Source organism: Equus caballus, chromosome 15, assembly GCF_041296265.1.
Source record: "Equus caballus isolate H_3958 breed thoroughbred chromosome 15, TB-T2T, whole genome shotgun sequence".
Classification (NCBI taxonomy): domain Eukaryota; kingdom Metazoa; phylum Chordata; class Mammalia; order Perissodactyla; family Equidae; genus Equus; species Equus caballus.
Window position 1 is genome coordinate 26,808,042 of NC_091698.1, and position 25,950 is coordinate 26,833,991.

The following is a 25,950-nucleotide window of genomic DNA, read 5'->3' on the forward strand; positions in this document are numbered from 1 at the left end:
CAATAGTTTATTGGTTTTTTCCACTCAAATGTTATTTTTTATTCTTTAAAAAATGGTACATATTTATTTTAAAGCAATAAAGAAATGTTTAAAGAAAAAAAAGAAAGTTTTCCAGTCTTTGAGTTTATCTTTTTTTATTGCTAAGTAGAATTCCAATGTAGATGCACCACAATTCATGTACCCATTCACCTGTTGATGGAAATTTGTGTTGTTTCAGTATTGACCTGTTACAAATAAAGCTGCTATAAACATTCACATACAAGTCTTTATATGGACATATGCCTTTGTTTCTCTTGGACAAATATCTAGGTCATATGGTGGATGTATGTTTAACTTTGTGAGAAATTGCAAAGCTTCTTCTAAAGTGGTGGTTCTGTTTTACATTCCCACTGACAGTATATGAAAGTTCTAGTTGCTCCGCATTCTTGTCAACCCTTGGTATGGTCAGTCTTTTCAATTTTGGACATTATAAATAAGTATGTAGTAAGTAAGTTACTGTAGTTTATATTTGCTTTTCCTTAGTAACTGATACTGAACATCTTTTCATGTGCTTAGCTGGCATTTGTATAGTTGCCCATTTTTAAAAATTGGGTAGTTTTCTTATTATTCAGATTTACAAGTTCTTTATATGTTCAGGATATAAGTCCTTCATGAATATGTGATTTGCAAATATTTTCTCTCAATAAGTGATTTGCCTCTTCATTTTCATAACAATTTCTTTTGGTGAGCACATTTTTAATATTTTGAAGAAGTCCAATATATCAATTTTTTTTCTTTTATAACTAGTGGTTTTTTTGTCCTGTTCATGAAATATTTGTCTATTTCAAAGTTGCAAAGATAATTTATGTTTTCTTGGTGAAGCTTTCTAATTTTAGTTTCTATGCTTAGAACTATGTTTTATCTAAAATTAATTTGTGTGCATGATGTGACATAAGGATAAAAGTTTATTTTTCCCCTACATAGGTTTGTCCCCCTATTCCAGCACCATTTGTTGAAAAGATACACGTTTCTCTATTGAATTGCATTGATGCCTTTGTTGTAAATCAAATGACCATAAATGTGTGTGAGTCCATTTCTGGACTTCCTCCAGTTCCGTTGACCTTTTTGTCTATCTTTATGCCAGTACCACACCGTCTTGATTGCTATAGTTCTTTTTTTATTCTGGTAAAATGTGGATAACATTAAAATTACAGTTTTAGCCAGTTTGGTAACGTTAAGTACGTTCACATTTGTTTTCCCATCATCGTCATCCAGCTCCAGAGCTTTTTCATCATCCCAAATGGAAACTCTGTACCTATTGAACAGTAGCTCCCCATTCCCCTTGCCCAGCTCCTGGCAGCCACCACTCTCCTTTCTGTCTCTATGATTTTGACTCCCACAGGTACTTCATGTAAGTGGAATCATATAGTATTTGTCCTTTTGTGACTGGCTTATTTTACTTAGTGTAAGCGTAGACTTAGTCTTCAGAGTTCATCTATATTATAGCATATGGCAGAAATTCCTTCTTGTTTAAGGCTGAATAATGTTCTGTTGTACGTATAAACCATATTTTGTTTGTCCCTTTATCCAGCGATAGACGCTTGGGTTGCTTCCCTGCTTTGGCTCTTGTGATGAATGCTGCTGTGAACGTGAATGTCCAAATGTCTGTTTGCGCCTCTGCTTTCTGCTTTCAGTTCTCTGGGGCATTTACCCAGAAGCGGGGTTGCTGGATCATATGATGATTCTATGTTTAATTTTTTGAGGAACTGCCACACCGTTTTCCATAGCAGCTGCACCATTTTACATTCCCACTAGTAGAGCACGAGGATTCCATTTTCTCACATGCCTATCAATACTTGCTATTTGCTGTTTTTTTTGGTAGTAGCTATGCTGATAGGAGTGAGGTGGTATCTCATTGTAGTTTTGATACGTGTTTCCCTGATGATTAGTGATGTTGAGCATCTTTTCATGTGCCTGCTGGTCATTCGTGTATCTTCTTTGGAGAAATGTCTGTTCAAATTCTCTGCAAATTTTTTAATCAAGCTGTTTGGTTTTTGCTGTTGAGTTGTAGGAGTTCTTTATATATTATATGTTAATCCTTTGTTAGATATATGATTTGCAAATATTTTCTCCTATAGTAAAAAATTTTCATAATAAAAAGTTGAAGAAATTCTTTAAGTACAGAAAATAGAAGAGTTCAGTTCCCTGTTCACCTACCATTCAGATAAACCCAACAATTACTAATGTTTTGCCATATTTGCTTTATATACACACATACTTTTACACACAACAAATTATATTGCTAAACATTTTAAAGAAAATTACAGACATCCTGACACTTCACTTCGCATGAGCATTCACTTTCAAAAAATGAGGACATTTTCCCACATCTGCCATATTTCTCCTGTATGAGTTCTCCAAAATGCCATTTAAAAATAATTTATGTTAATGGCAAAAAAATAATGCCACAATTCTGCTTTTTCTAATTATAACATAGAAGCTAACCTTTTTTTTTTTTTAAAGATTTTATTTTTTCCTTTTTCTCCCCAAAGCCCCCCGGTACACAGTTGTATATTCTTTATTGTGGGTCCTTCTAGTTGTGGCATGTGGGACGCTGCCTCAGCGTGGTTTGATGGGCAGTGTCATGTCCGCGCCCAGGATTCGAACCAACGAAACACTGGGCCGCCTGCAGCGGAGCGCACGAACTTAACCGCTCGGCCACGGGGCCAGCCCCCTGAAGAAGCTAACCTTTTGAAATAAGTTCACTGATGGTATTCCTTAGAGTTTTAGCATTTGCTAACACATCATTTTTAACAACTTCGTTTCCTTCATCAGTTGCCCCCTAACTTGTTGCATTCTCTCTTTTCCTCCTCTAATTCATCCTTTACACTACAGCCAGAATAATACCTTTACAATGTAGACCATGTCTGTCTCTGTCCCTCTTATTCCTTCAGAGTCCTTGTGTAGCATCTGGAGTCCAACACAATCCAAACTTCTTACAGGGATGCGACATAATCTGGACCCTGCCTGGCCCTCCAACCTCATTGTCTACTTTTCTCCCCCTCCCATCTAAGCTCCAGCCAAGTAGACCTGCTGTTTCTTGAACATCCAAGCTCTTTCCTGTACTAGGACCTTTGCATGTGCTAGTCTCCACCACCACCTAATCCCGCTTCCACACACCGCTCTTTTTTATCCTTTAGGTTTCAGTGTAAATGTTCTCTCTTCAGACAGGCCTTCTCTCATGACATATTTAAGCATGTCGTCTGTTTATTCTTGTTCACAGCACAGAAAGGTATTTTGGTAATCCTTTATGTAATGTATAAACACATTTATTTAGTTTGAAAGTTACTGGCCTCCCCCTCCCCCTGCCTTGTGCTCCATGATGGCAGGAACCATTACATACCAGCACATGGCACACAGTAGGTATGCAGTGAACAGTAAGAGGCACACGTAGCCTCACAAAGTGATTGTGAAGGGGGCTCTTCTCGTAGGATGTGTTAGTTTAGCAATCTTTTAAAAATCAATCACATTACTTTGTATTATTTCCATAGATGTTTAAAATTTGATCCAAATTATTTTCTCATTTGAATTACATAGTGTGACAGATCATTTCGTATGATTTGAGGATCAGGTTTAACCTGAAAATCCAAGTAAGTATAAGATCAAAGTTGAAACTACAGTAAAATATTTGATGTTCTGTATGTCTGTAGTATAAAGATTTGGTCTCAGTATTTTCACCAGTTTTTCCTTCCTTTCACAGACTGAGACAACACTTGGACTCAGTTCATATCAACAAAAAAGGTAAGGAAGGAAAGTATATATATGTTATAATTTATAAAAGTTTATACATTTAGTAAGATGCTAACATTCTTTCAGTTCCTTCTGGGGGATTCCTGCAGTGCTCTTCTCTTTCCCCATACTTTTTTGCTGAAGAGTGAAAGCAAGTTATAAATCACATTATATTATGTACTTCAAGTATTCTGTATGGAAAATGAGGTTTAAATCTGAGTTTGCAGGTGATGCATTGTGTAGCATATGTCCGCCTGTCATATACAGAGGGACTTTACTCATAGCTGAAATGCCAACTGCTTTCTAAGAGGACCAGCTAACTCCCTAGTGGCTTCTTTTGTGACTATCCCTGCCTTTAATGGACTGACCATTGCTGCCCTCAGCTGTCACCAGGGGTCTGTCTGCAGGCCCCTAGAGGAGGAACTCAGGGCAGTAAAACTCAGTCTTGTGACTAAAGGAGACCCCTTTTAAACACAGATTCTCTGTGATAACAGGGAAGTTGTTAAACTTGCAGATATTATGAAAATATATACATGCATGTGTATTTGAAGATGCATTCCTCACCTCCAGATTCTTTGGGGTTTTGGTAGCTTATCACATATATTAGAGAGACAATATAAAAGAAAGATGCTGGCCTGATTCCCTTTCAATATCCAGTGAGGGCCTGCACATGGTATCTAAAGGGGAATGAGAGCTATCTGTGAATTAGATATCCTTGATGCTTACAGTACACCCAAGAATGTCCTCAGAGTAGTGAAATGCAGACTGCAACAACAAAGAATTTTATTTTGAGAGAGAAGTAGCAAATACTCAAATTAAGTAGGGCAATTAAAGCTTTACTTCAGGGCCCAGCCTGGTGGCCAAGTGGTGCTCTGCTTCGGTGGCCTAGGTTTATGGATTTGCATCCCCAGTGCAGATATGCTTGCTCACCAGCCACACTGAAGAGGTGTCCCACATGCAAAAAAATAGAGGAAGATTGGCACAGATGTTAGCTCAGGGCTAATCTTCCTCAAGCAAAAAAAGAGGCTTGGCAATGGTTGTTAGCTCAGGGCAATCTTCCTCAGCGAAAAAAAAAACCCGACTTCATAAATATAATAATGAAACTCCTCAACATTCACCGTTTTTACTCTTTTCACTCTTCATATCTGCAGTAACATGGCCCTGCTTCCCCATTGCTCGTCCTTCTCCCTAATGTCATATGCCCTATTGGGACCTGTTCTACCTGTGAACCCTGCCCGAAGGACACACTCGCTGCCTGCAGTAAGGTGTAGACTTCTCTGCTACTCTGATTATAAAATATAATGCCACCCTGCCATCCCTCCACCCCTCCCCAGATATTTTTGGCCTTGGGGTGGATTGTTTCCAGACTACTGTGACTCTATCCTGATGCCACCTTGGCTGGACCATCTGAGAACCCTAGAACTCTGACCCATCTGGAGCCAAATTAGTGGGGAGAAAAGCACACCTATTATCTTGTGCTTCTTTCTTGATCCTTTATCTTAGCAGTTAGGAGATTAGCTATGGAATTATATTTGGCTACTTTTATGAAAATGATGGTATTATCCATGATCAAGATTTGGGCTTTAAGTTATTTTCCTGGTATAATGAAGAATTTACCAAAAAAAGGGAAGAATTTACATCAATACATAATTATATTCTGATCTCATGTTCCACTTATCTTATCATCTACATCTGTCTAACAGACTACCCCAAAACTGACTGGCATAAAACAATCATTTTATTATACTGTCGGACTCTGTAAGTCAGGAATTTAGGCAGGGCACGGCAGAGACAGCTTGTCTCTGCTCCATGATGATTGGGCCTCAGCTGGAGAGATGCCAGCGCAGTGACTCAGTGGCTGGGAGCTGGAGGCACGTTGGTGCTAGCTTGTTACCTGGGACCTCAGCGGGGCTGTCACCTAGAATACCTACATGTGGGCCCCTCTCTGTGGTCTTTTCCCAAAGGCTTATGGGCTTCCTCATGGCATAATGGCTGGATTCCAAGCTTGAACCAGTGAAAGCTGTATCGCCTTTTATGACCTACTCTCTGAAATCATATAGTGTTATTTCTGTCATATGCTGTTTGTCAGTCAGTGACTTAAGTTGGCCTCCGGGTGTTGGGAGGTGGGGCAAAGACCCCCACCTATAGATTTTAGGAATATCAGAGGATTTGCAGACAAGTTTTAAAATAATCACACTTCACTTTTTTTTTTTTCTGACCAAGACCATGCATTAGATAAACACTTGGTTCAAATTGGAATGCAGTAAAAATACCCTGTGGTTCTTTCATATGGGTATGATCCGGATTAGGCACTAAACATATGTTTTAGTCGGCTTGGGCTGCTATAATAAAACACCGTGTAGACTGGGTGGCTTAAACTACAGACATGTATTTCTCACAGTTCTGGAGGCTGGGAAATCCAAGATCAAGGTGCCGGCACATCTGGTTCCCCAGTGAGGGCTCTCTTCTTGGCTTGCAGACAGCCGCCTTCTCCCTTTTGTCCTCACATGGCAAAGAGAGAGGGTAGAAACGAGCTAGTTCCATCATGAGAGCCTCTCTCTGTGACCTTATCTAAACCTAATCGCCTCCCAAAGGCCCTCTCTCCAAATGCCCTCTCATTGGAGGTCGTGGCTTCAGCGTGCGAATTTTGAGGGGTTACAGTTCAATCCATAACAGCATAAAAGTCTAAATTTAGATTTTTGAGCTTCATATCAAGCAACTAAAAACTAACCTAAAGAGCTGTATTTGTAAGTCACCCTTCATAAGTCGTTTTAAAACGTGTCTGACATGGAAAAGCAAATATGTTCTCCATACTTAACCTAGCACATGACAATCAGAACAGAGCTTCCACACTGGAAGGATTTAGCCAGTCCTTCTATATGTGGCTCAGTGCTGCACAGTCAGATCAGACACTGCCAGACTTCTCATTTAAATCAGAGGAACTTTAATAGAATGTGAAATGAAAATATAAAATGTGCAGTTGTGTAACAACAGATGTAAATAAAATGTGTAGCTGGATAACAACAGAAATTGTAATCCTTTTTTTTTCTCAGTTCGAAAACAAACTTCTATAAAAGTATCAGAGTTTTGGTTTGGTTTTGAAAATTTGGCTAAGATGAAAGTTTTCGTATGATTAGAGATGGTTGTAATATACAAGAGACCCTAGTAGATTATCTTATTGAGCCCGCATGTTTGACAAGCTGAGACCCTTAGGACCAAGGGGTGTGCTCAAGGTTAGAGTGGCAGAGTTTCAGTTAGAAGTCATTATCTTCTGATGGCTGGCCCCGTGTTGCATTCTCTTTGACTATTTGCCTGTCAAATATGTAATCCTTCAGTATTCCCTATATTTTCTCTTCTAGCCAGTATTCCTAGAGGACAAATAGAGTTAGTAGGAATTGGAGTGGGAAAGGCTGTGAAGGAGGAGTAGGGAAGGCAGCGGAGGCATGTGGGGGGAAAGCTGTCAGGATTGGGATGCATGGCGGGGAGGCGTGTTGAAGAGAGGCAAGAGATCCGCGCGGTCTGCTTTCCGTTCTCCAAGTGTCTGCCCTGTGCTGGGCTCTGGATACAGCCTCTGCCCTCAGGGATCGGGAAGGATCGTGGAGATACCATTTCTGATGAGGTCATAAGTCATATGTGTGGATGAAGTGACAAAAACAGTCCACTTTGCGAAAGAAAGCAGCACATTTGAAAGGGATATTATAATCAGGTGATGTAAGCCTCGGGGCTTAGTTGTAGTGGACCAAGGTACCTGACACAGGTGTTGTGCTTCACGTGGCGTCTCACTCTCATCATCACAACAGGCCGCAAGGCCCAAGTCACAGCTGAGGGGAAGGTTGGCTTCTGACTCCAGAGCCTGGTCTCCAACTCTGGAGTGTGCTGCCTCCACCAGTCTCTCCTTGCGGCGGCCCCGGTGTCCACTGAGCATTAGCAATCACTGAGATGGACACTTTGTCTTTTGACCTTCTGTAGTCATTTCTGCATTCGTTTCTAACTTTTTATACTCCCCAACTGTATAGTCCACATGCTGCCATCTTGTTTTTCTAGTAAGCCAATAAATTCAGCCCCCTCCTTTTTCATATTGCCTATATGATCTCCCGAGTCAAAACTCTTTCTCTATGTGAAACTCGATGCTGAGTGAAATAAGTCAGAGGGAGAAAGTCAAATACGATGTGATCTCACTCATAAGTAGAAGATAAAAACGACAAAAAAAAAAACCAAAAACACATAGCATTGGAGATTGGACTGGTGGTTACCATTGGGGATGGGGGGAGCGGGGAGGGCAAAAGGGGTGATTAGGGTCACATGTGAGGGGTTGCACTATAATTAGTATTCGGGTGGTGAATATAATGTAATGTATCCAGAATTTGAAATATGATGTACATCCGAAAAAAATAAAAATTAAAAAAAAAAACGAAACTTAACCTGCTCTGGGTATCATGAAAAGCTTAGTTCGCAAAATGATTCTCTAGCTAGTGGATTGGATGGCAGTACAATGGTAGATGCTGGCCTTTGGCTACTATTTGGTCACCTCCCACCTTCTTTCCTACTTGCCTGTCACCTCCCCCTTACCCCCCCATCCCCTGCACCATTATCATCTGCTTCAGCTTTGGGGGGAGGCTTGGCTCTAAGGGCTTCCAGGACATTCTGCAAAGGGAAGAGCTGCTGCTTTTGTAACCTCAGGATTGTGGGAAGTAAAACCATTAAAAACAGAATTTTTCAGGATACTCTCGTTTGTATTTCTCTCCTACTTTATGACTCACCCTTTTAATTTGTTTAAATGTACCTATCAATTACATGATAATATTTTGTTTAAAAAGCTTCTGGCTGCATGGTATAATAGTGGAAGATGTGCATATAGCGTTCCATCAGTGTTTATTTCATTTGAACACCAAAATATTATAATGAGTACCAGTAACGATTTAATTATTGCGTGACGTGAGGCCACCTATTGTGGATGCCTTTTCCTAGTATTGTATAGCCCTATGATGGGAGATGAGGAATCAAGAGCCCTGAGTTCCGTGTTCACCAGCTGTGTAGCCTTGAGCAAAACTGCTTCACTGCTCTGAGCATGACTTTCAGTTGCAAACTGGGGAAGATCCTTTCTCTGCCTGATAGGATATAAGGTTATGCATTATATAAGGTTGTTGTGAGGATCAAATGGGAAGATTTATTTGAGTAAGAGTAGTGTGCAAACTTTAAAATATTATATGAATATAAGCAGTGGGTGTTTGCTAATTTATTTGTTCAGTCGTTCAACAAATATTTGCTGGGATCTTTATATACACCAGGCATTGTTCTAAGAATTGGTGATTCAGTAATTGTATTTCTTATCTCTTGCTGTGTAATAAATTACCCCCAAACCTAGCAGCTTAAAACAGCAAATTTTTATCATGTTTCTGTTTTTGTGAGTGAGGAACTTAGGAGCAACTTAGCTAAGTAGTTGTGGCTTGGGATCTCTCATGAGATTGCTGTCAAGATATCAGCAGAAGCTGCGGTCCTCTGAAGGCCTGTGCGTGGTGGGTCGTCTTCACGGTAGCTCACTCATATAACTGTTCGTAAAAGGCCTCAGTTTTTGCCAGCTCTTGGCAGGAGGCCTTAGTTCTTCATCATGTGGAACCCTCCATAGGACTGCTTGAGGGTTCCCACGTCATGGCAGCTGGCGACCCCAGAGCAGGTGATCCAAGAGAAAGAACAAGGAGGAGACTACAGTGTCTTTAGTAATTAAGTCCTAAGAGTCACATGCCATCACTTCTGCCATATTCTGTTCATAAGAAGCCAAGCTAAGGAGCGGGCAATTAAGTGCCATCTCTTGAAGAGAAGAATATCAGAGAATTTGTGAACATATTTTAAAACTACTACAGTGCTGGATGAGGAAGATAGTCAAGACTCCTGCCCTGGTGGAGCATGTGTTCTAATGGAGAAAACAGACAATAAGTGACCAAATAAATAAAATATCAGCTAGAGAGAAGTCTGTGTGTGTGTGTGTGTGTGTGTGTGTGTGTGTGTGTGTACACTCAGTGTCCCCAAGAAGAACCAGAATCTTCTGATCTTTTAAGTTTCCTGGTATCTCTGGAAAATAAGCCAAAAAAATATTGGGTTGGGGCATACTTTTCAAATTAAGGTGGCTGAGGTTCTTTAACTGACTGTATAATTTGCTTATACTAAATACAACCGTTTTGATTGCCTACAATTAACCTAAGCGTCTAGAAGATTGAGTTAGATCCCAAACTTGGTAGTATCTTAATGGCAGATAAAATCTGCTAACAGTTGCAGTTTGACTAATATCTGTTTTAAATTTTGTGAAAAAGCTAAAGGGGAATGGCCTGAAGTTGTTTTTAAGGATTTCATTTGGTTTGTACTTGGATTTATCTTCCAGCCCTGGAGCTTTTAGCTGCACGTGAAGTGACATGTGCAGAAGAGTAGTACTACTTTGCATTAATCTTGAACACTATAGTAAGTTGATGACAGACAAGGCAACTTATCAAAAGTGCATTTAAGTAAAGACATGGCTTACTGGGCATTAAACCACAACAGCAGGTGTTGATAAGCTCCAGTGAGTAAGCTAGTTTTACCTCACTTATTTTTTAACAGCAAGAAATTAGTTTCACCTTGAATTTAAGTGGGACAGAATTGAGATTTCTGGAATGGTGGTGTGAGGATCTCGGGGACTTCTCCCCGTAAGTGGATTTCCTAAGCTGATCACAATTAGCAAAGACAATCAGTCAGAGTATCTGGAGATTGATCAAAGAACGTAGAATGAATTGAGAAATATTTATTCAACAAAATCTCTGTAAACTTGGCAAGAAAGTGGGAGGCCACAGCACTCAGGTTGGAGACGGCACCCAGGGCTCCACAGCTCTGCCTTGCAGAAGAAGGTTTCGGTGGGCTCAGCAGCCAAGTGGACGTTCCCATCTCCCCCAGCTCGCTGGAGTGGAAGAGCTATTCCAGGTAGATTTGGCAGCCAGAGAGCGTTGGCAGATCTCGTTGTCCACAGGCTTATCTTGAGTGGCTCGTGGCAGTCAGGTGATGCTTGTCCCCCCACACTCAGTTCCCACCATCTAGGGCTGATCAGAGTGGGCAGCTGGTGAAAAGAACAGTCCCTCTCTCCTACACAGCTGTGTTGTAGGAGAGCTTCTTTAGTGTGCTTGGTGGCTGAGTGACAGGCCCTGTATGTCCCAGCTTCCTAGGGCAAAGACCTGGGTAGATTTGACAGTCAGTGAACCTAGGGATGAGTCTGATCAGAGATGTGCAAGACTTGTACACTGAAGTCTCCAAACATTACTGAGAGTAATTAAAGAAAACCTACATAAGTGGAGAGATAAAAAGAATCAATACCATTAAGGTGTCACTTCTCCCCAAATTGATCTGTCTATTTCGGTGTGGTCCCAATCGCAATCCCAGCAGGCTTTTTTGGTAGAAATTGCCTATAATCTAGCTAATTGTAAAATTCATACAGAATGTAAATAAGTTGTCAAAATAGTAATGTAATAGACAGTAGTCAGCCCTTTATCATAGATTATTGAACACGCAAGAAAATAACCCATAATCAAGAGGAAGAATAGAAACAGTTCTAGAAATGACAGAGATAATGGAAGTAACAGACAGGGAATTTAGTACGTATATTATATATGTTCAGCAATTTAAAGGAAAACATGAAGGAAAAGTAGACAATATTTAAAAAAAGAACAAAACGGAACCTCTGGAGCTGAAAAATAGTTTCTGAAATGAAAATTTCACTGGGTAAGATTAATAACAATGTATTGTTATTAGAAAAGCTCAGTGAACTTGAAGACATAGTGACAGAAGTAACCCAAACTGAAGCACGGGAAGGAAAAATGACTAGAAAAAGAATAAACAAACCCTTGGTGACTTGTGGTACAATAGCAGGCAATCTGACTCATGTGTGAGTGAGTTCCCAGGAATTGGCGGGGGTGGCAAGGGGGCCTGTCAAAGACCTGCAGTAAACCCAGTGCAAGAGGAACACAAAGAAACCACACCAAGCCACATGATATATTCAAGTTGCCGAAAACCTGATAAATAGAAAAGCAGCCAGGAAACAGAATTCTGTAGAGAGTCACAAAAGATGAGAATGACTGCTGGCTCTTCATCAAAGACAATGCAAACCAAAAATCAACAAAATGGCATCTTTAGAGTACCAAAAGAAAAATTGTCTTTTGGTACTAGAATATTATATCCAGCATAAATGTCCTTCACAAATAAAGAGATTTCCAGACAAAAGCTATGATGTGAGGCCAGCAGACTGTCACTATAAGAAATCTTAAGGAAGTTCCTTTAAATTCTGAAGGCAGTAAGTAATCCAGACAAAAACACAGATCTAAACAAATGAATGAAGACCACCAAAAAGGTGAAAATACATGGATAAATATAAAAGACATTTTTTCTCATTAAAAAAACTTGAAGATAATTGAGCTTTTTTTAATATAGAAAATCCGTTTTTTTTCTTTTAAGATTGGCACCTGACCTAACAACTGTTGCCAATCTTCTTCTTTTTTTTTTCTGCTCTGTCTCCCCAAATCCCCCCAGTACATAGTTGTATATCTTAGTTGCAGGTCCTTCTAGTTGTGGCATGTGGGATGCCACCTCAACGTAGCCTGACATGTGGCGCCTTGTCCACGCCCAGGATCCGAACCAGGGAAATCCTGGGCCACTGCAGTGGAGTGTGTGAACTTAACCACTCGGCCACAGCGCCAGCCCCAGATAATTGACTTTAAAGAACAAATAATTACAATGTTTTGTGAAATTTATAACTTGTATATGTTACATGTATGATGACAATAGAACAAAGGGGGGGAGTGAATGGAAAAATTGAGTTGTGAAGTTCTTACAGTACATGTAAAGTGGTATAGTATTATTTGTAGTGAGACTGTGATAAGATGAAACAAACCCTGGAGGAAACATTAAAATCATTAAAAAAAAAAAAAAAAACCCAAAGAAGTATAGTTAATAAAGCAATCAAGGAGGTAAAATGGAATACTAAAAGATTTACTCAGTTCACTGAAAAGAAGGCAGCTAAAGAAGGCAAAAGAAATAAAAAGCAGATGGGGGTAAAAAGGAAACAAATAGCAAGATGCTAGACTTAAACCCAGTTATATGAAAAATTATAATAAATGTCAACGGTTTTAACACCAGTTCTCAGACTGTATTAAAAAAGAAAGATCCAAGCATATGCTGTCAATAAGAAATAGACTTTATTTTTGAATTCATATTTAATTTTTTAACCTTTGGCTTTGAAATAATTTTAGAGAAAAGATGCAAAGATAGTACAAAGAATTCCCCTGTGCCCTTGACCTGTATTCCCCATTTGTTAACATTGTGCATTTGCTTTGTCATTCATAATCTCCATCTCTGCCTCTTCTTTCCTTCCTCCTCCCTCCCTTTCCCTATATGTCTTTCTGTATATACATATATAACTATTTTTCTGAATTTTTTGAGAATCAACTGTAGACATGTTGCTCTTTTACTTCTAAAAACCTGTGTATTTTTTTTAATAAATATGGATATTATTTTACAAGACCTCAGTGTACTTATCAAAATCAAGAAATTAACACTAGCATACTATTATTTAGTGTATAGACCTTATTTGGATGTTGTCAATTGTCCCATTAATGACTTTTATTTTAAAAAGAAAAGAAATTTTTGTTCTAAGCCTCAAGCCAGTGTCTCTCATATTTAATTTTCTTGTCTCTAGCCTCTACTTTAATGTGAAACAATTGATTTATCTTTCTTATCTTTTAGGACTTTGACATTTTTGAAAAGTAGAATCCATTTATTTTGTAGAATATCCTAGTTTGGGTTTTCAGATGTTTTCCTCATGATTCAATTCAGATTGTCAGTTTTGGGCAGGAGTATCACTTAAGTTTATGTCCTGCTAGTTCATTTGATTATCAGGAAGCACATGAGGTCTATTTGTTCCATTCTTCTTTTGTAATTCATAAATATCTTGCAGAGAAGTACCTTGAGACCATGTAAATATACTGTTTGGCATCAAACCCTCTCTAGTTTTAGCATTTATTGTTGATTCTTGCCTGCAACAGTTACTACTATCTATATTATATCTATTTCTGTATCTATGTATATTAAAAACCATGAGTTGTTACTGATACCTCCAGTTTTAATACATCATCACAGTGTTCCTTCTGTCCTTCCCTTTTCTGTTTCTGTTTATTCTCCAACAATGAGAAATCTGGGTCCAGTTGTCTGCAATATGTATATTGATTGCTCTTAGAATACAGATAAATTTGTGTCAAAATTGTTAACTCATGTCACCATGAAAAACAAACCTACTAATTAGACTACAATGTTTGTTTAAAATTCATTATTTTCTTTAGTCTGAATGTGTATGGTCAAAATATTACATTCCAAACTTATACATGTTATAATGTTCTTCATCTTTCTCTCCATCCTTTGCCCTCCATCTCCGCCCCCCCCATTGTGATTATGTTCATTCAAAATAAAGTTTGATTCATTGGTTTCTGTCTATATTCCATTTGGGATTTTTACCTCCATTTTAAAAATTCACTTTTTTAAATATGTGCAACAATAGAATTCAAAAAGGACGATACAAAAATGTCAAATGCATGAATATTTTCTTATATCTCTTCTTTCTTATGCAAAAGGAAGTGCATATAGATTCTCTTTTGCATTTTGTTTTATCCACTTAAAATTATACCCTGAAAACCTCTATATCAGTTCAGAGACCTTTATCATTAATTGTATGCAGTTGCAACATACTATATTATGTGGTTGCGCCATCATTTTTTCACCCATTGTCTTCTATATGAGCAACTTGTTTCCAGTATTTTGCAGTTGCAAGTAGTGCTTAAAAGACTAACCTTGCGTATATATAGTTTCATATTTTTGAAAGTTATCTTCAGAATAAATTCCTACAATTAGGATTTCTGAGTCAAAAGATAAATGTATATGTAATTTGTATTGTTGAAAGTATATGTTTAGGATAAATTCCAAGAAGCACTATTGGTGAGTCAAAAGGTAAATGCATATGTAGTTTTGCTAGGTATTGACAAATTCTACTTCAAGAGTTGTGCCAATTTGCATAACCACCATCAGTAAATAAGAGTGCCTATTTTCCTATAGCCTTTACAACAGAATATGTTATAATACTTTTTAATTTTTGTCAATCCGATAGGTCAAATTCTATCAAATTCTAGCATCATTTCGTTTTAGTTGTCTTTCTGTAATTATAAGTGGGGTTGTATATCTTTCTATATATCTAAGAGCCGTGCTTATATTTATCTTTGGATATCATCTGTTCATGTTTGTTCCACCCATTTTTCTATAAGACTTTTAATCTTTATTTCTTTCATTTTTAACAGTTCTTTCTTTATTAGAGATATTAGTCCTATATTGCAAATATTATCTCCCTATTGGTCAGTAGTCTTGATATTGAAGAAATGTACTTTAAGTATAAAAATACAAGTAGCTTAAAAGTAAAAAGATTGGTGGGAGGAAGTACCACTAGTCTTAAAAATGCTGGGTGGTTATATTACTATCCAGCAAATTCGACTTTAGGACAAGGAATATTATTAGGGATAAAGAGAGACATTTTGTGATTATAAAAGAGACGATTCACCATGAGGATACAACAGTCCTAAATCTGTGTTAACCTAATATCAGAGATGTAAAATACATGAAGAAAAAATAAACGGAAATAAAGGGAAAAATAGACAAATCCACAATTATAGTTGGAGATTTCAACAGTCATCTGAAAATAACTGATAAAGTAGATAGGAAATCAGTAAGAGTACAGAAGACTCGAAGAACACTATCAATCAACTTAACCTGGTAGATATTTATTAAATATTACACCCAACAATAGCAGATTATTATGTTCTCTGACACAGAAGAATTAAATTAGAAATCACTAACAAGAAAAGTTTGGAAATTTTTTAAATTGGAAATTAAAGCATGTAGCAAAATTCATCATCTTTATTTAATATTTGTGATTAAAAACACTCAGCAAACCAGGAATCAAAAAGAATTTCCTCAACCTGATAAAGAGCATCTGTGGAAAAACAAAAGCTAACACGATACTTGATGGTGAAAGATTGAATGCATTCTTTCTATTGAGAACACAAGGCAAGGATGTCTACTTTCATCGCCTCTATTCAATATTGTACTGGATGTGCTATTCATTACATTAAGGCAAAAAATAGAAATAAAAGGTGTTCGTCTACAAACAGCATGATTAGATACATAGGAAATCCTAAGGAATATACCCAAAAAGCCATGAGAATAAGTGAGTTTAGCAAGATTGAAGGACATATGTAGTCAATATCAGAAATTCTATTTCTTTATGACAAGGGCAAAAGTAAAATATTTTAGAAAAATGCCGTTTACAATAGCCTCAAAAACGTTACATACTTCAGGATAAATTTAACAAAAAGTTTTTGAAACCCATTCACTGAGTTCTATAATAAGAGAGATTCTGTGTTCGTAGACTGAAGAACTGCTAATATGTTAATTCTTCCCAGATGGTTTAGACTAAATGCATTCCAATTAAATCCCAGCAGACGACTTTCTAGATATTGACAAACTGGTTTTCAGACTTACATGGGAGCATTAGGGTAACCCAGACAAGTTTTGAAAAGAAGGACCAAATTGGAGGATTTAAACTACCTCTTTTGAAGACTTAGTTTAAAAGCTTTATGACATTTTGTGCCATATGTACATGGAAACAAAAAATGAACTTTAAATTAAATTACCTCACACCAAAACCCAGGATTAACTTTAACAGGACAATAGGCCTATATGTAAAAGCTGAAAGTATAAAACTTTTAGAATAAACATAGAAATCTTTGCAGCCGGGGAAAATTATTATCAGGATACCATAAAAGAAAAAATGATAAATCAAACTTCAAAGTTAAAAATTTCTGCGCTTCAGAGACCCTTTTCCCCCTGGTTTTATTAAGATACGATTGACTTGTAACAATGTAACATTGTGTAAATTTAAAGTGTACAGTAATAATTTGATATATGTATATATTGTGAAATGATTACCACAGTAAGTTTTGTTAACATTCATCACCTCCCATAGTTACAAATTTCTTTTCCTGTAATGAGCTTGTAAGATCTGCTCTCTTAGTAACTTTCAAATATACATTATGGTATTGTTAACTTTAGTCACCATGCTGTACATTACATCCACAGAACTTGCTTATTTTACAACTGGAAATTTATAATGTTGACCATCTTCACTGATTTGCTTACACCCCACCCCTCATCTCTGGCAACCACCAATCTATTCTCTGGTTCTATGAGTTCAGTTTTTTTAGATTCCACATAATTGAGATCATACGGTATTTATGTGATTTATTTCACTTAGCATAGTGTCTTGAAAGTCCATCAGTGTTGTTGCAAATGGCATGATTTCCTTCATTCCTCTGACTGAATAATAGTACATTGTACGTTTACCACATTTTCTTTGTTCTTTCATTTATCAGTGGACACTTAGGTAATTTCCACGTCTTGGCTATTGTAACTAATACCACAATGAACATGGAAGTGCAGATATCTCTTTGAGCTGGTGTTTTCATTTCCTTCAGTAAATACCCAGAAGTGGAATTACTGGATCATATGATAGTTCTATTTTTAATGTTTTAAGGAACCTCCATACTGTTTTCCATAGTGGCTGAACCAATTTACATTCCCACCAACAGTGTACAAAGGTTGCCTTTTCTCCACGTCCTCTCCAACATTTATTGTTTCTTGTCTTTTTGATAATAGCCATTCTGTCAGGTGTGAGATAATATCTCATTGTGATTTTGGTTTGCATTTCCCTGATGATTAGTGATGTTGAGGATCGTTTCATGTAGCTAATGGCCATTTGAATATTTAATATCTATTCAGATCCTTTGCTCATTTTTACATTTGGATTATTTGATTTTTTGCTGTTGAGTTGTCTGAGTTCCTTATATATTTTGATATTAATCCCTTATCAGATGTGTGACTTGCAGATATTTCCTCCCATTCCCTACATTGCCTTTTCATTTTGTTGATTATTTCTTTTTGTGTACAGAAGCATTTTACTTTGATGTAGCATCACTTGTCTAGTTTTGATTTTGTTTCTTGTACTTTAGGTGTTATATCCAAAAACTTGTTGCCAGGACCCATGTCAATGAGCTTTTTTCCTGTATTTTCTTGTAGAAGCCTTACGGGTTTGGGTCTTACATTTAAGTCATTAATCCATTTTGAGTTCATTTTTGTTAGTAGTGTGAGATAGGGGTCTACTGTCATTGTTTTGCATGTGAATATCCGGTTTTCCCACCACCCTTTATTGAAGAGACTGTCTTTTCTCCATTGAGTGTCCTTGGCTCCCTTGTCAAATAGTTGACCATATAGGCATGAGTTTATTTCTGGACTCTTAATTCTGTTTCATTGGTGCATGTGTCTGTTTTGATGCCAGTACCATACTGATTTGATTACTATAGCTTTGTAATATAGTTTGAAATCAGGAAGTGTGATTCATCTAGCTTTGTTCTTCTTTCTGAGGATTGCTTTGGCTATTCAGGGTCTTTTGTGGTTCCAAACTCTTTAGGATTTTTTTTCTATTTCTGTAAAAGATGTTATTGGAATTGTGATAGGGGTTGCATTGGATGTATAGATCACTTTAGGTATTATGGACATTTTAACAATATTCTTCCAATCCATGAACATGGGATATCTTTCCATTTATTTGTGTCTTCAGTTTCTTTCATCAGTGTCTTACAGTTTTCAGTGTAGACATCCTTCACCTCATTGGTTAAATTCATTCCTAAGTATTTTATTGTTTTTTGGTACTATTGTGAATGGGATTGTTTTCTTTATTTCTTTTTCAGGAAATTCCTTGTTGGTGTAAAGAAACACTACTGATTTTTGAATGTTGATTTTTCTATCCTGTAACTTTACCAATTAGTGTATTAGAGCAAACAGTTTTTTGGTGAGGTTTTAGGATTTTCTATAGATAAGATCATATCATCTGCAAATAGTTACAATTTTACTTCTTCCTTTCTGATTCTGATGCCTTTTCTTTCTTTCTTTTTTTTTTTTTTTTTTTTTTGCCTGATTGCTCTGGTTGGGACTTCCAGTACTGTGTTGAATAGGAGTGGTAAGAGTGGGCACCCTTGTCTTGTTCCTTATCTTAAAACATTTCAACTTTTCGCCACTGTGCTGTTAGCTATGGGCTTTTCATTTGGGGCCTTTATGATGTCGAGGTACATTCTTTCTGTACCTAGTTTGTTGAGAGTTTTTATCGTGAATGGATGTTGAATTTTGTTAAATGTTTTTTCTGCATCTATTGAGGTGATCATATGATTCTTTTATTCTATTAATGTGATGTACCACTTTTGTTGATTTGCATATGTTAAATCATCCTTGCATCCCAGGGATAAATTCACTTGATCACAGTGTATAATCCTTTTAATGTGCTGTTGAATTTGGTTTATTAGTATTTTGCTGAGAATTTTTGCATCTAAGTTTACCGTGGATGTTGGGCTGTAGTTTTCTTGCCTTGTAGTATCCCTATCTAGCTTTGATATCAGGGCAATGGTGGCCTCATAAAATGAGTTTGGAAGAGTTCCCTCCCATTCAGTTTTTTGGAAGAGTTTGAGAAAGATTGGCATTAATTCTTCTTTAAATGTTTGGTTAATCACCAGTGATATCATCTTGTTCTGGGCTTTACTTTGTTCGGATATTTTGATTACTGATTCAATCTCCTTATTTGTTACTGCTCTGTTCAGATTTTCTATTTCTTCATGATTCAGTCTTGGTAGATTGTATTTTTCTAGGAACTTATCCATTTCTTCCAGGTCATCCAATTTGTTGACATATAGTTGTTCATAGTAGTCTCTTATGATCCTTTGTATTTCTGTTGTATCAGTTGTAATCTCCTTTGCATTTGTAATTTTATTTATTTGAGTCCTCTCTTTTTTTTCAGTTAGTCTAGCTCAAGGTTTGTCAATTTTGTTTATCTTTTCTAAGAACCAACTCTTAGTGTTGTTAATCTTTTCTATTGTTTTCCTTTTTTGTTCTTTTTCATTTATTTTTGCTCTAATTTTTATTCTTTCCTTCCTTCTGCTAACTTAGAGCTTGGTTTGGTTTGTTTCTGGTTCCTTGAGATATAAAGATAGTTTATTTATTAGTGATCTTTCTTTTTTCTTGTTGTATGCATTTATAGCTATAAACTTTCCTCTTGGAACTGCTTTTGCAGCATCCCTTAAGTTATGGTGTGTTTTGTTTCCATTTTCCTTTGTCTCAGGATGCCTTTTTACTTCCCTTTTGATTTCTTCTTTGATCCTTTGGTTATTTCAGAGTTTGTTGTTTAATTTCCATGTGTTTGTGAATTTTCCAGTTTTCTTTCTGTTGTTCATACCATTTTAATCAGAAAAGATACTTGGTATGATTTCAGTCTTCTTAATTTGCTAAGACTTTTTTTATGGCCTAAGTTTGATCTGTCCTAGAAAATGTTCAGTGTATGCTTGAGAAGAATATGTATTCTGCTATTGTTGGATAGAATGTTCTGTATATGTCTGTTAGATCCATTTGGTCTATAATGTTTTTCAATTCCATTGTTTCCTTATTAATTCTCTGTCTGGATGATATATCCATTGTCGATAGTGGAGTATTAAAATTCCCAACTATTAGTATATTGCTACTTATTTCTCCTTCTAGTTCTGTTAGTATTTGCTTTATATATTTAGATATTCTGGTGTTAGTCTTAAATATTTATAGTTTTTATATCTTCTTGTTAGATTGACTGCTTTACCATTATATAATGACCTTCTTTGTCTCTTTGCCCATTTTTGGCTTAAAGCCTATTTTGTCTGATTATAAGTCTAGGTACCTCTAATTTTTTTTGATTATCATTTGGTTGGAATATCTTTTTCTCTCCTTTCATTCTCAATTTGTGTGTGTCTTTAAAGCTGAAGTTGTTCTCTTGTATGCAGCCTATCACTGGATCTTGTTTTTTTATCCATTCAGCCATTCTAAATCTTTTGATTGGAGAATTAATTCTTTTATGTTTAAAGTAAGTATTAATAGGAAGGACTTACTGTTTCCTTTTTAATTTTTTGTTTCATAAATCCTTTGTTTCTTGCTCCTTCTCGCTGTCTTCTTTTATGATTTGATCATCCTATGCGGCAGGAGGCTTTGACTCCTTTATTGTAATCTTTCGTGTAATTACTACAGATTTTTCTTTTGTAGTTACCATGAGGCTTACATAAAATATCATATTTTTAACATCCTACTTTAAGCTAACTTCAATAGCATACATAAATTTTACACTTTTACTTCTTTGCCCTCACATTTTAGTTTATTGATGTTAAATATATAAATATTAATATTTTATAGTAAAATATAAATATATTATGTATATAATAACAAATTATTGTAGTTTTAGTTATTTTTAATAATTTGTTTTTAGCTGTTAAACTAGAGTTGTAACTGAATTACACACTACCATCACAATATTAGAGAATCTGACTTTGACTATATATTTACCATTACCAGTGAGTTTTACACATACATTCATGTGTTTTTTATGTTAATTAGCATCCTTTTATTTCCACTTGAGGAACATTCCTTAACATTTCTTGTAAGGCAGGTCTGGTGGTGATGCACTCTCTCAGCTTTTGTTTGTTTGGGAAAGTCTTTATCTCATTTCTTTAAGAAGGCTTTGCTAGGTGTAGTATTGTTGGTTGACAGTTATTTTCTTTCAATATTTTGATTATATTATCCTATTCTCTCTAGGCCTGCAAAGTTTCTGTTGAGAAATCTGCCTGTAATCTTATGTGGGTTCCCTTGTATGTGGTGTGTCACTTTTCTCTTGCTTCTTTTAAAATTCTCTTTGCCTTTGACTTTTGATGACTCAATTATAATGTGTTTTGGTGTAGCCCTTTTCAGGTTTAACCTATTGGGTTCTTTGCGCCTCATGAATCTGGATGTCCATTTCTCTCCCCACATTTGGAAACTTTTCATTCATTGTTGCTTTAAATATACTTTCAAGATTGTATATGAAAATGATTGCCATAATACATACCTTGTTTCTCTTGAAGGTATCCCGTAAATCTGGCATGCTTTCTTCACTCTTTTTCGTTCTTTTTTGTTGTTGTTGTTCCTCTGACTGGATAATTTCAAGTGACCTGTCTTTCAGTTTGTTGATTGATTCTTCTGCTTGGTTCAGTCTTTAGTTGAAGCTCTCTATTGAGTTCTTCAGCACAGTCATTGTATTCTTCAGCTCTAGGATTTCTGTTCAGTTGTTTGTTTTTTGATGATGTTGAGCTTCTCATTTTGTTTGTGCATTGTTTTTCCAATTTCCTTCAGTTATTAACTTCTTTAAGAGGATTATTCTGAATTCTTTGTCAGGATTATTCTGAATTCTTCCTCAGACAGTTTATAGATCTCCATTTCTTTAGGGTCTGTTATTGGAACATTATTAGTTTCCTTTGCTGGTGTCATATTTGCCTGATTTTGATCTTTGATTCCTTGAGTTGGCATCTGCTCATTTGAGTAAGTGATCTCCTCTTCCAGACTTTACCGGTTCACTTCGGAGAGACAATTCTTCACCAGTCTGCTCAACTCGGGGTTCTTGACAGGTCAGCTGGTAGTGGCCTTGGGCAGGTGGGTCTTGCTTTCAGGGTCTCTATTAGCCAAGGCCACTTCCTGATCACAGAGGTGAGGAGAGTTGCTGCTAGCTGTAATCAGTTGGATAGGACTGTTAATTTGGTTCCCCGTCCGTGTGCAGGTGTAGGATGGGCTTCACAGTACCCAGATTCTCTGGTCAGGCTTCCTAGTTGGGCAGGACTGGGTGTTCTACTCAGTGGTTGGGTGGGGCTGTGAATTTGCCTCCCTGCCCAGGCGGGGCCATAAAACATGCTCCACAGCCATTATGGCCTTATAGGTAGGGACCCAAGTCTGGCAAAGCTGCCCACCAAGCTCCCTGGCCAGACAGGACAACCAACTTGGCTCTGCAGATGGGCTGAGCCACTGGCTGGGTTCTTGGCTGGAGTGCCATTGTAAGCAGGGCTGTAGATTGGTCTATGCAGCTTCCCAGGTGAACATGTCCTGGTTGGGTGGGGCTAGAAGCTATATTCGCCATAAGCAGGTCTTTGAATTTGCTTCTCAGCCCAGGCGGGGCCACGGGATAGGCTCCGTGGTTGGTATGGCTCGTTGGGTGGAGACCCAAGTCACGCAGAATTGTCCACTGAGCTCCCTGGCCAGACAGGACCACTGGCTTGGCTCTGCAGAAGGGCAGAGCTGTTCGCTAGGATCTCCACTTGGGTGTTGTCACAAGGAAGAGTGTGGTCTGCTAATGTGTTGGTTGCTGTACATCCCACCCCTGCATCCCAGTCTTATCTCCAGTGGTCAAGCCCCACAGATTCGCCCCTACAGATTCCCACTATGAGCCCCTTGAGGCAAGACTCAGCTGAGCCTTCTGGGAAGCAACCCACAATGTTGGGGGAGCTGAATGTCCACCTTGGGCTCTCACTTTCCCACTGGAGAAACTGCAGGCTCCAGGTGGCCCTGTCAGTGCAGCCATGTGCCAGCCTGGTAGAGAGGCTATGGGATCAGAGGGTAGCCCTTCCTCTTACCTTTCTAATGTGGTCCTTTTTGGTCTCTGTGGTCCAGAGCGGTTCTTAAACTTCGCTCTCGTGTTCTGGGATTTTCACAAGAGTGTCTTGTCTGTGGATAGTTGCCAGTCGGTGTTCTTGTGAGGGAGACTAAAGTGGGCAACGACCTATGTCACCGTCTTGACAATGTCACCCCCAAATGACACCATTAATAATATGAAAAGGAGGGACAAGTAAAAAATATTCACAGTACATATATTTGGCGAAGGATTTATCTAGGATATATAAAGACCTCTTAGACCTTAATAAGACAAATATCCCAGTTAAAAAATTTTGAATAGATACTTTACAAAAGAAGATATCTAATTGGATAATAAATAAATGAAAAGATGTTCAACATAATTAGTCTTTAGGGGAATGCAAATTTAAGCTAAAATGTATGTGTGTGTGTGTATAGAAAAAATATACATATTATATAAGAGTAATCTATATCTTTTAAATCACTTTTTTTTTTAGCTGTCTCTAATAAAAATCTTACTTGGAACCATTTTAAACTGTTGGTGACTCTGGAAGCTACTTTTTTTGCATCTTATTTCTGCTTGCAGTGCTTATTGTGGATCAAGATGCAAAAGACTAGTTCCCAAATGTGAGAGTGAACATAAAATCGCCAGTTTCTGGGCTCTGTACTAGATGTAAGGAATCAGATTCTGGAGGTGGGGCCCTAGAAACTGCATTTCTACAACAATTCTAGATGATTAAGATGTAGGTAGACCACAAATCATTTTTCAAGAAATACTGGCCAAAGAGTGCCTTTTGTTAGATAGTAATTGCCCCTAGGAAACCATTTTAAATTTCCTGGTTTAAACAAATTCCCAAAGCCCCGAGAAGCCCTCTCTGCTTCCTTTGGGAGCCACCGGCTTAACTTTCACTTGATAGTTCACCGAGCAACATAGACCATGTCCCACGAGATTTCTTTTCTCTCTCTAGTTGTTCTCTTGCTTGAAGTCAGAAAATAGTCTTTATTCATCTCCTTATCCCCAAATAAGTAGTTAATATTTTAGTGAAAATAAGAAGATTGTATGGAGACTTGCAAAACAATTATACAGTTACTGCAGAAAGCATAAAACCCTGTATTGTAGTGTTACAATGTCTCAGATTCTTTTCTTTGAATTGGCTTCCATTTTTCACATTCTTCTTCTCCAGTTTATTTTTCAACATTATAGATTTGGAAACATTTGCTTTCTGTTAATAAAGCACTAAATGATGTCACACCCTTTCTAAATAAACGTAGTAGCAACCATCTCAATTAGCTGTGGATACATGACGGCTATGTTATTGAATTTTTGGTCCTATTAAAATAAGATTATACCTATGACGGCTTGTATTGTACCCACTCAAATATTAAACTGTTTCTTAGATATAGATCTGCTGTTGTTTTGAAAATATGCATTATTCATGAGGGAGTCATCTTTTATGTGTTGCTCCCTCTATCTCATGTTGTGAGCGTTCTGTAAATATCACAGTAACAGTTGCTGGACACCACTTCTCTGGAGCACTTTATGGGCGGTCTTAGCCCACATAAGGCATAAAAAAGGAAAACAAGGTCTAAGGATTTAAAAGGAAGAAATAGAATTTTTGTTACTTGCAGATGATTTGTCTACAGAGATAGTCCAGATAGTGATCATTTTGGCAGCACGTTTAGTGACAAGAGAAAATCTAAAAGAATCTACAGACAAACTATGAGAGTTAATTCACCAAAGTGACTGGATATAAGATCAGTACACAAAAATCAATAACTTTTTTATATAAAGCAACAACCATGTATATTCAGCTGCCTGCTTGTCATCTTCATCGAGATAAGACATCTCAAATTTAAATGTCTAAAACAATACTTTTGAGTATCTGCCCATCTATTCTTCCCCACTTCCAACCCACTCCTCCCACGTCATGACTATGTATCCATTTTCTCAGACCAAAATCAGGATTAAGTCATCCTTGAGTCCTGTCTTCTTTCTCTCACACTCCAAAATAAATGCGTCAGCATGACCTGTTGTCTCTAGCTTCCACGTATGTTCGGAAAAGAGCCACTTCTCACCACTCTCCATTGCAATCCCCCTAGACCACAGCTGCCATCCCCTCTTGTCTGGACTACTGCAGGACTTCCCTGCTGCCACTTTTGGGCTCCTACAGTCTGTTCTTCACACAGCAGCTGGCATTAACCTTTTCATATATGTCAGATCATGTTACTTTCCTTGCTCAAAACCATAGAGGCTTTTTGTTACACTTAGAATAAAATTCAGACTCCTGCAAGGAGACCTGGCCTTTGTACCTCTCTGATCTCAGCTCCTCCCTTTTCCCCCTCCTTCCCTGCAGCTTCGTTGTTCCTCAGCATGCCTAGTACCTCCCCCTTTTCTTCCCGCAGATCTCCATTGTTCAATTCTCTGTTCATGTCCCTCCTCAAAGAGACCTTCTCTGTTCCTACTGTGTTTGCTCTGTCTTTATATATCACACATCATCACCTGATATGTTCTACTTTTGTCTCCCTACTGGGTTGTTGGTGCCACGAGAGCAGGCTCTTAGCTTTGTTCCCGTAGCCCCA

The 25,950-nt window shown here is 37.5% G+C and overlaps 1 protein-coding gene across 5 annotated transcripts in view; it reads left to right on the forward strand.

Moving 5' to 3' along the window:
- The window catches only part of TMEM131 (transmembrane protein 131), a 224,554-nt gene that overhangs the window by 80,118 nt on the left and 118,486 nt on the right, over positions 1-25,950 (forward strand). For 4 of the 5 annotated variants that reach the window (XM_023618615.2, XM_070235088.1, XM_023618613.2 and 1 more), the window contains one exon: positions 3,740-3,780. In XM_023618615.2, the coding sequence (XP_023474383.1) occupies positions 3,740-3,780 (41 nt within the window). The remainder of the gene's footprint in view (positions 1-3,739; positions 3,781-25,950) is intronic. The other variant, XM_070235089.1, reaches the window with a different exon arrangement.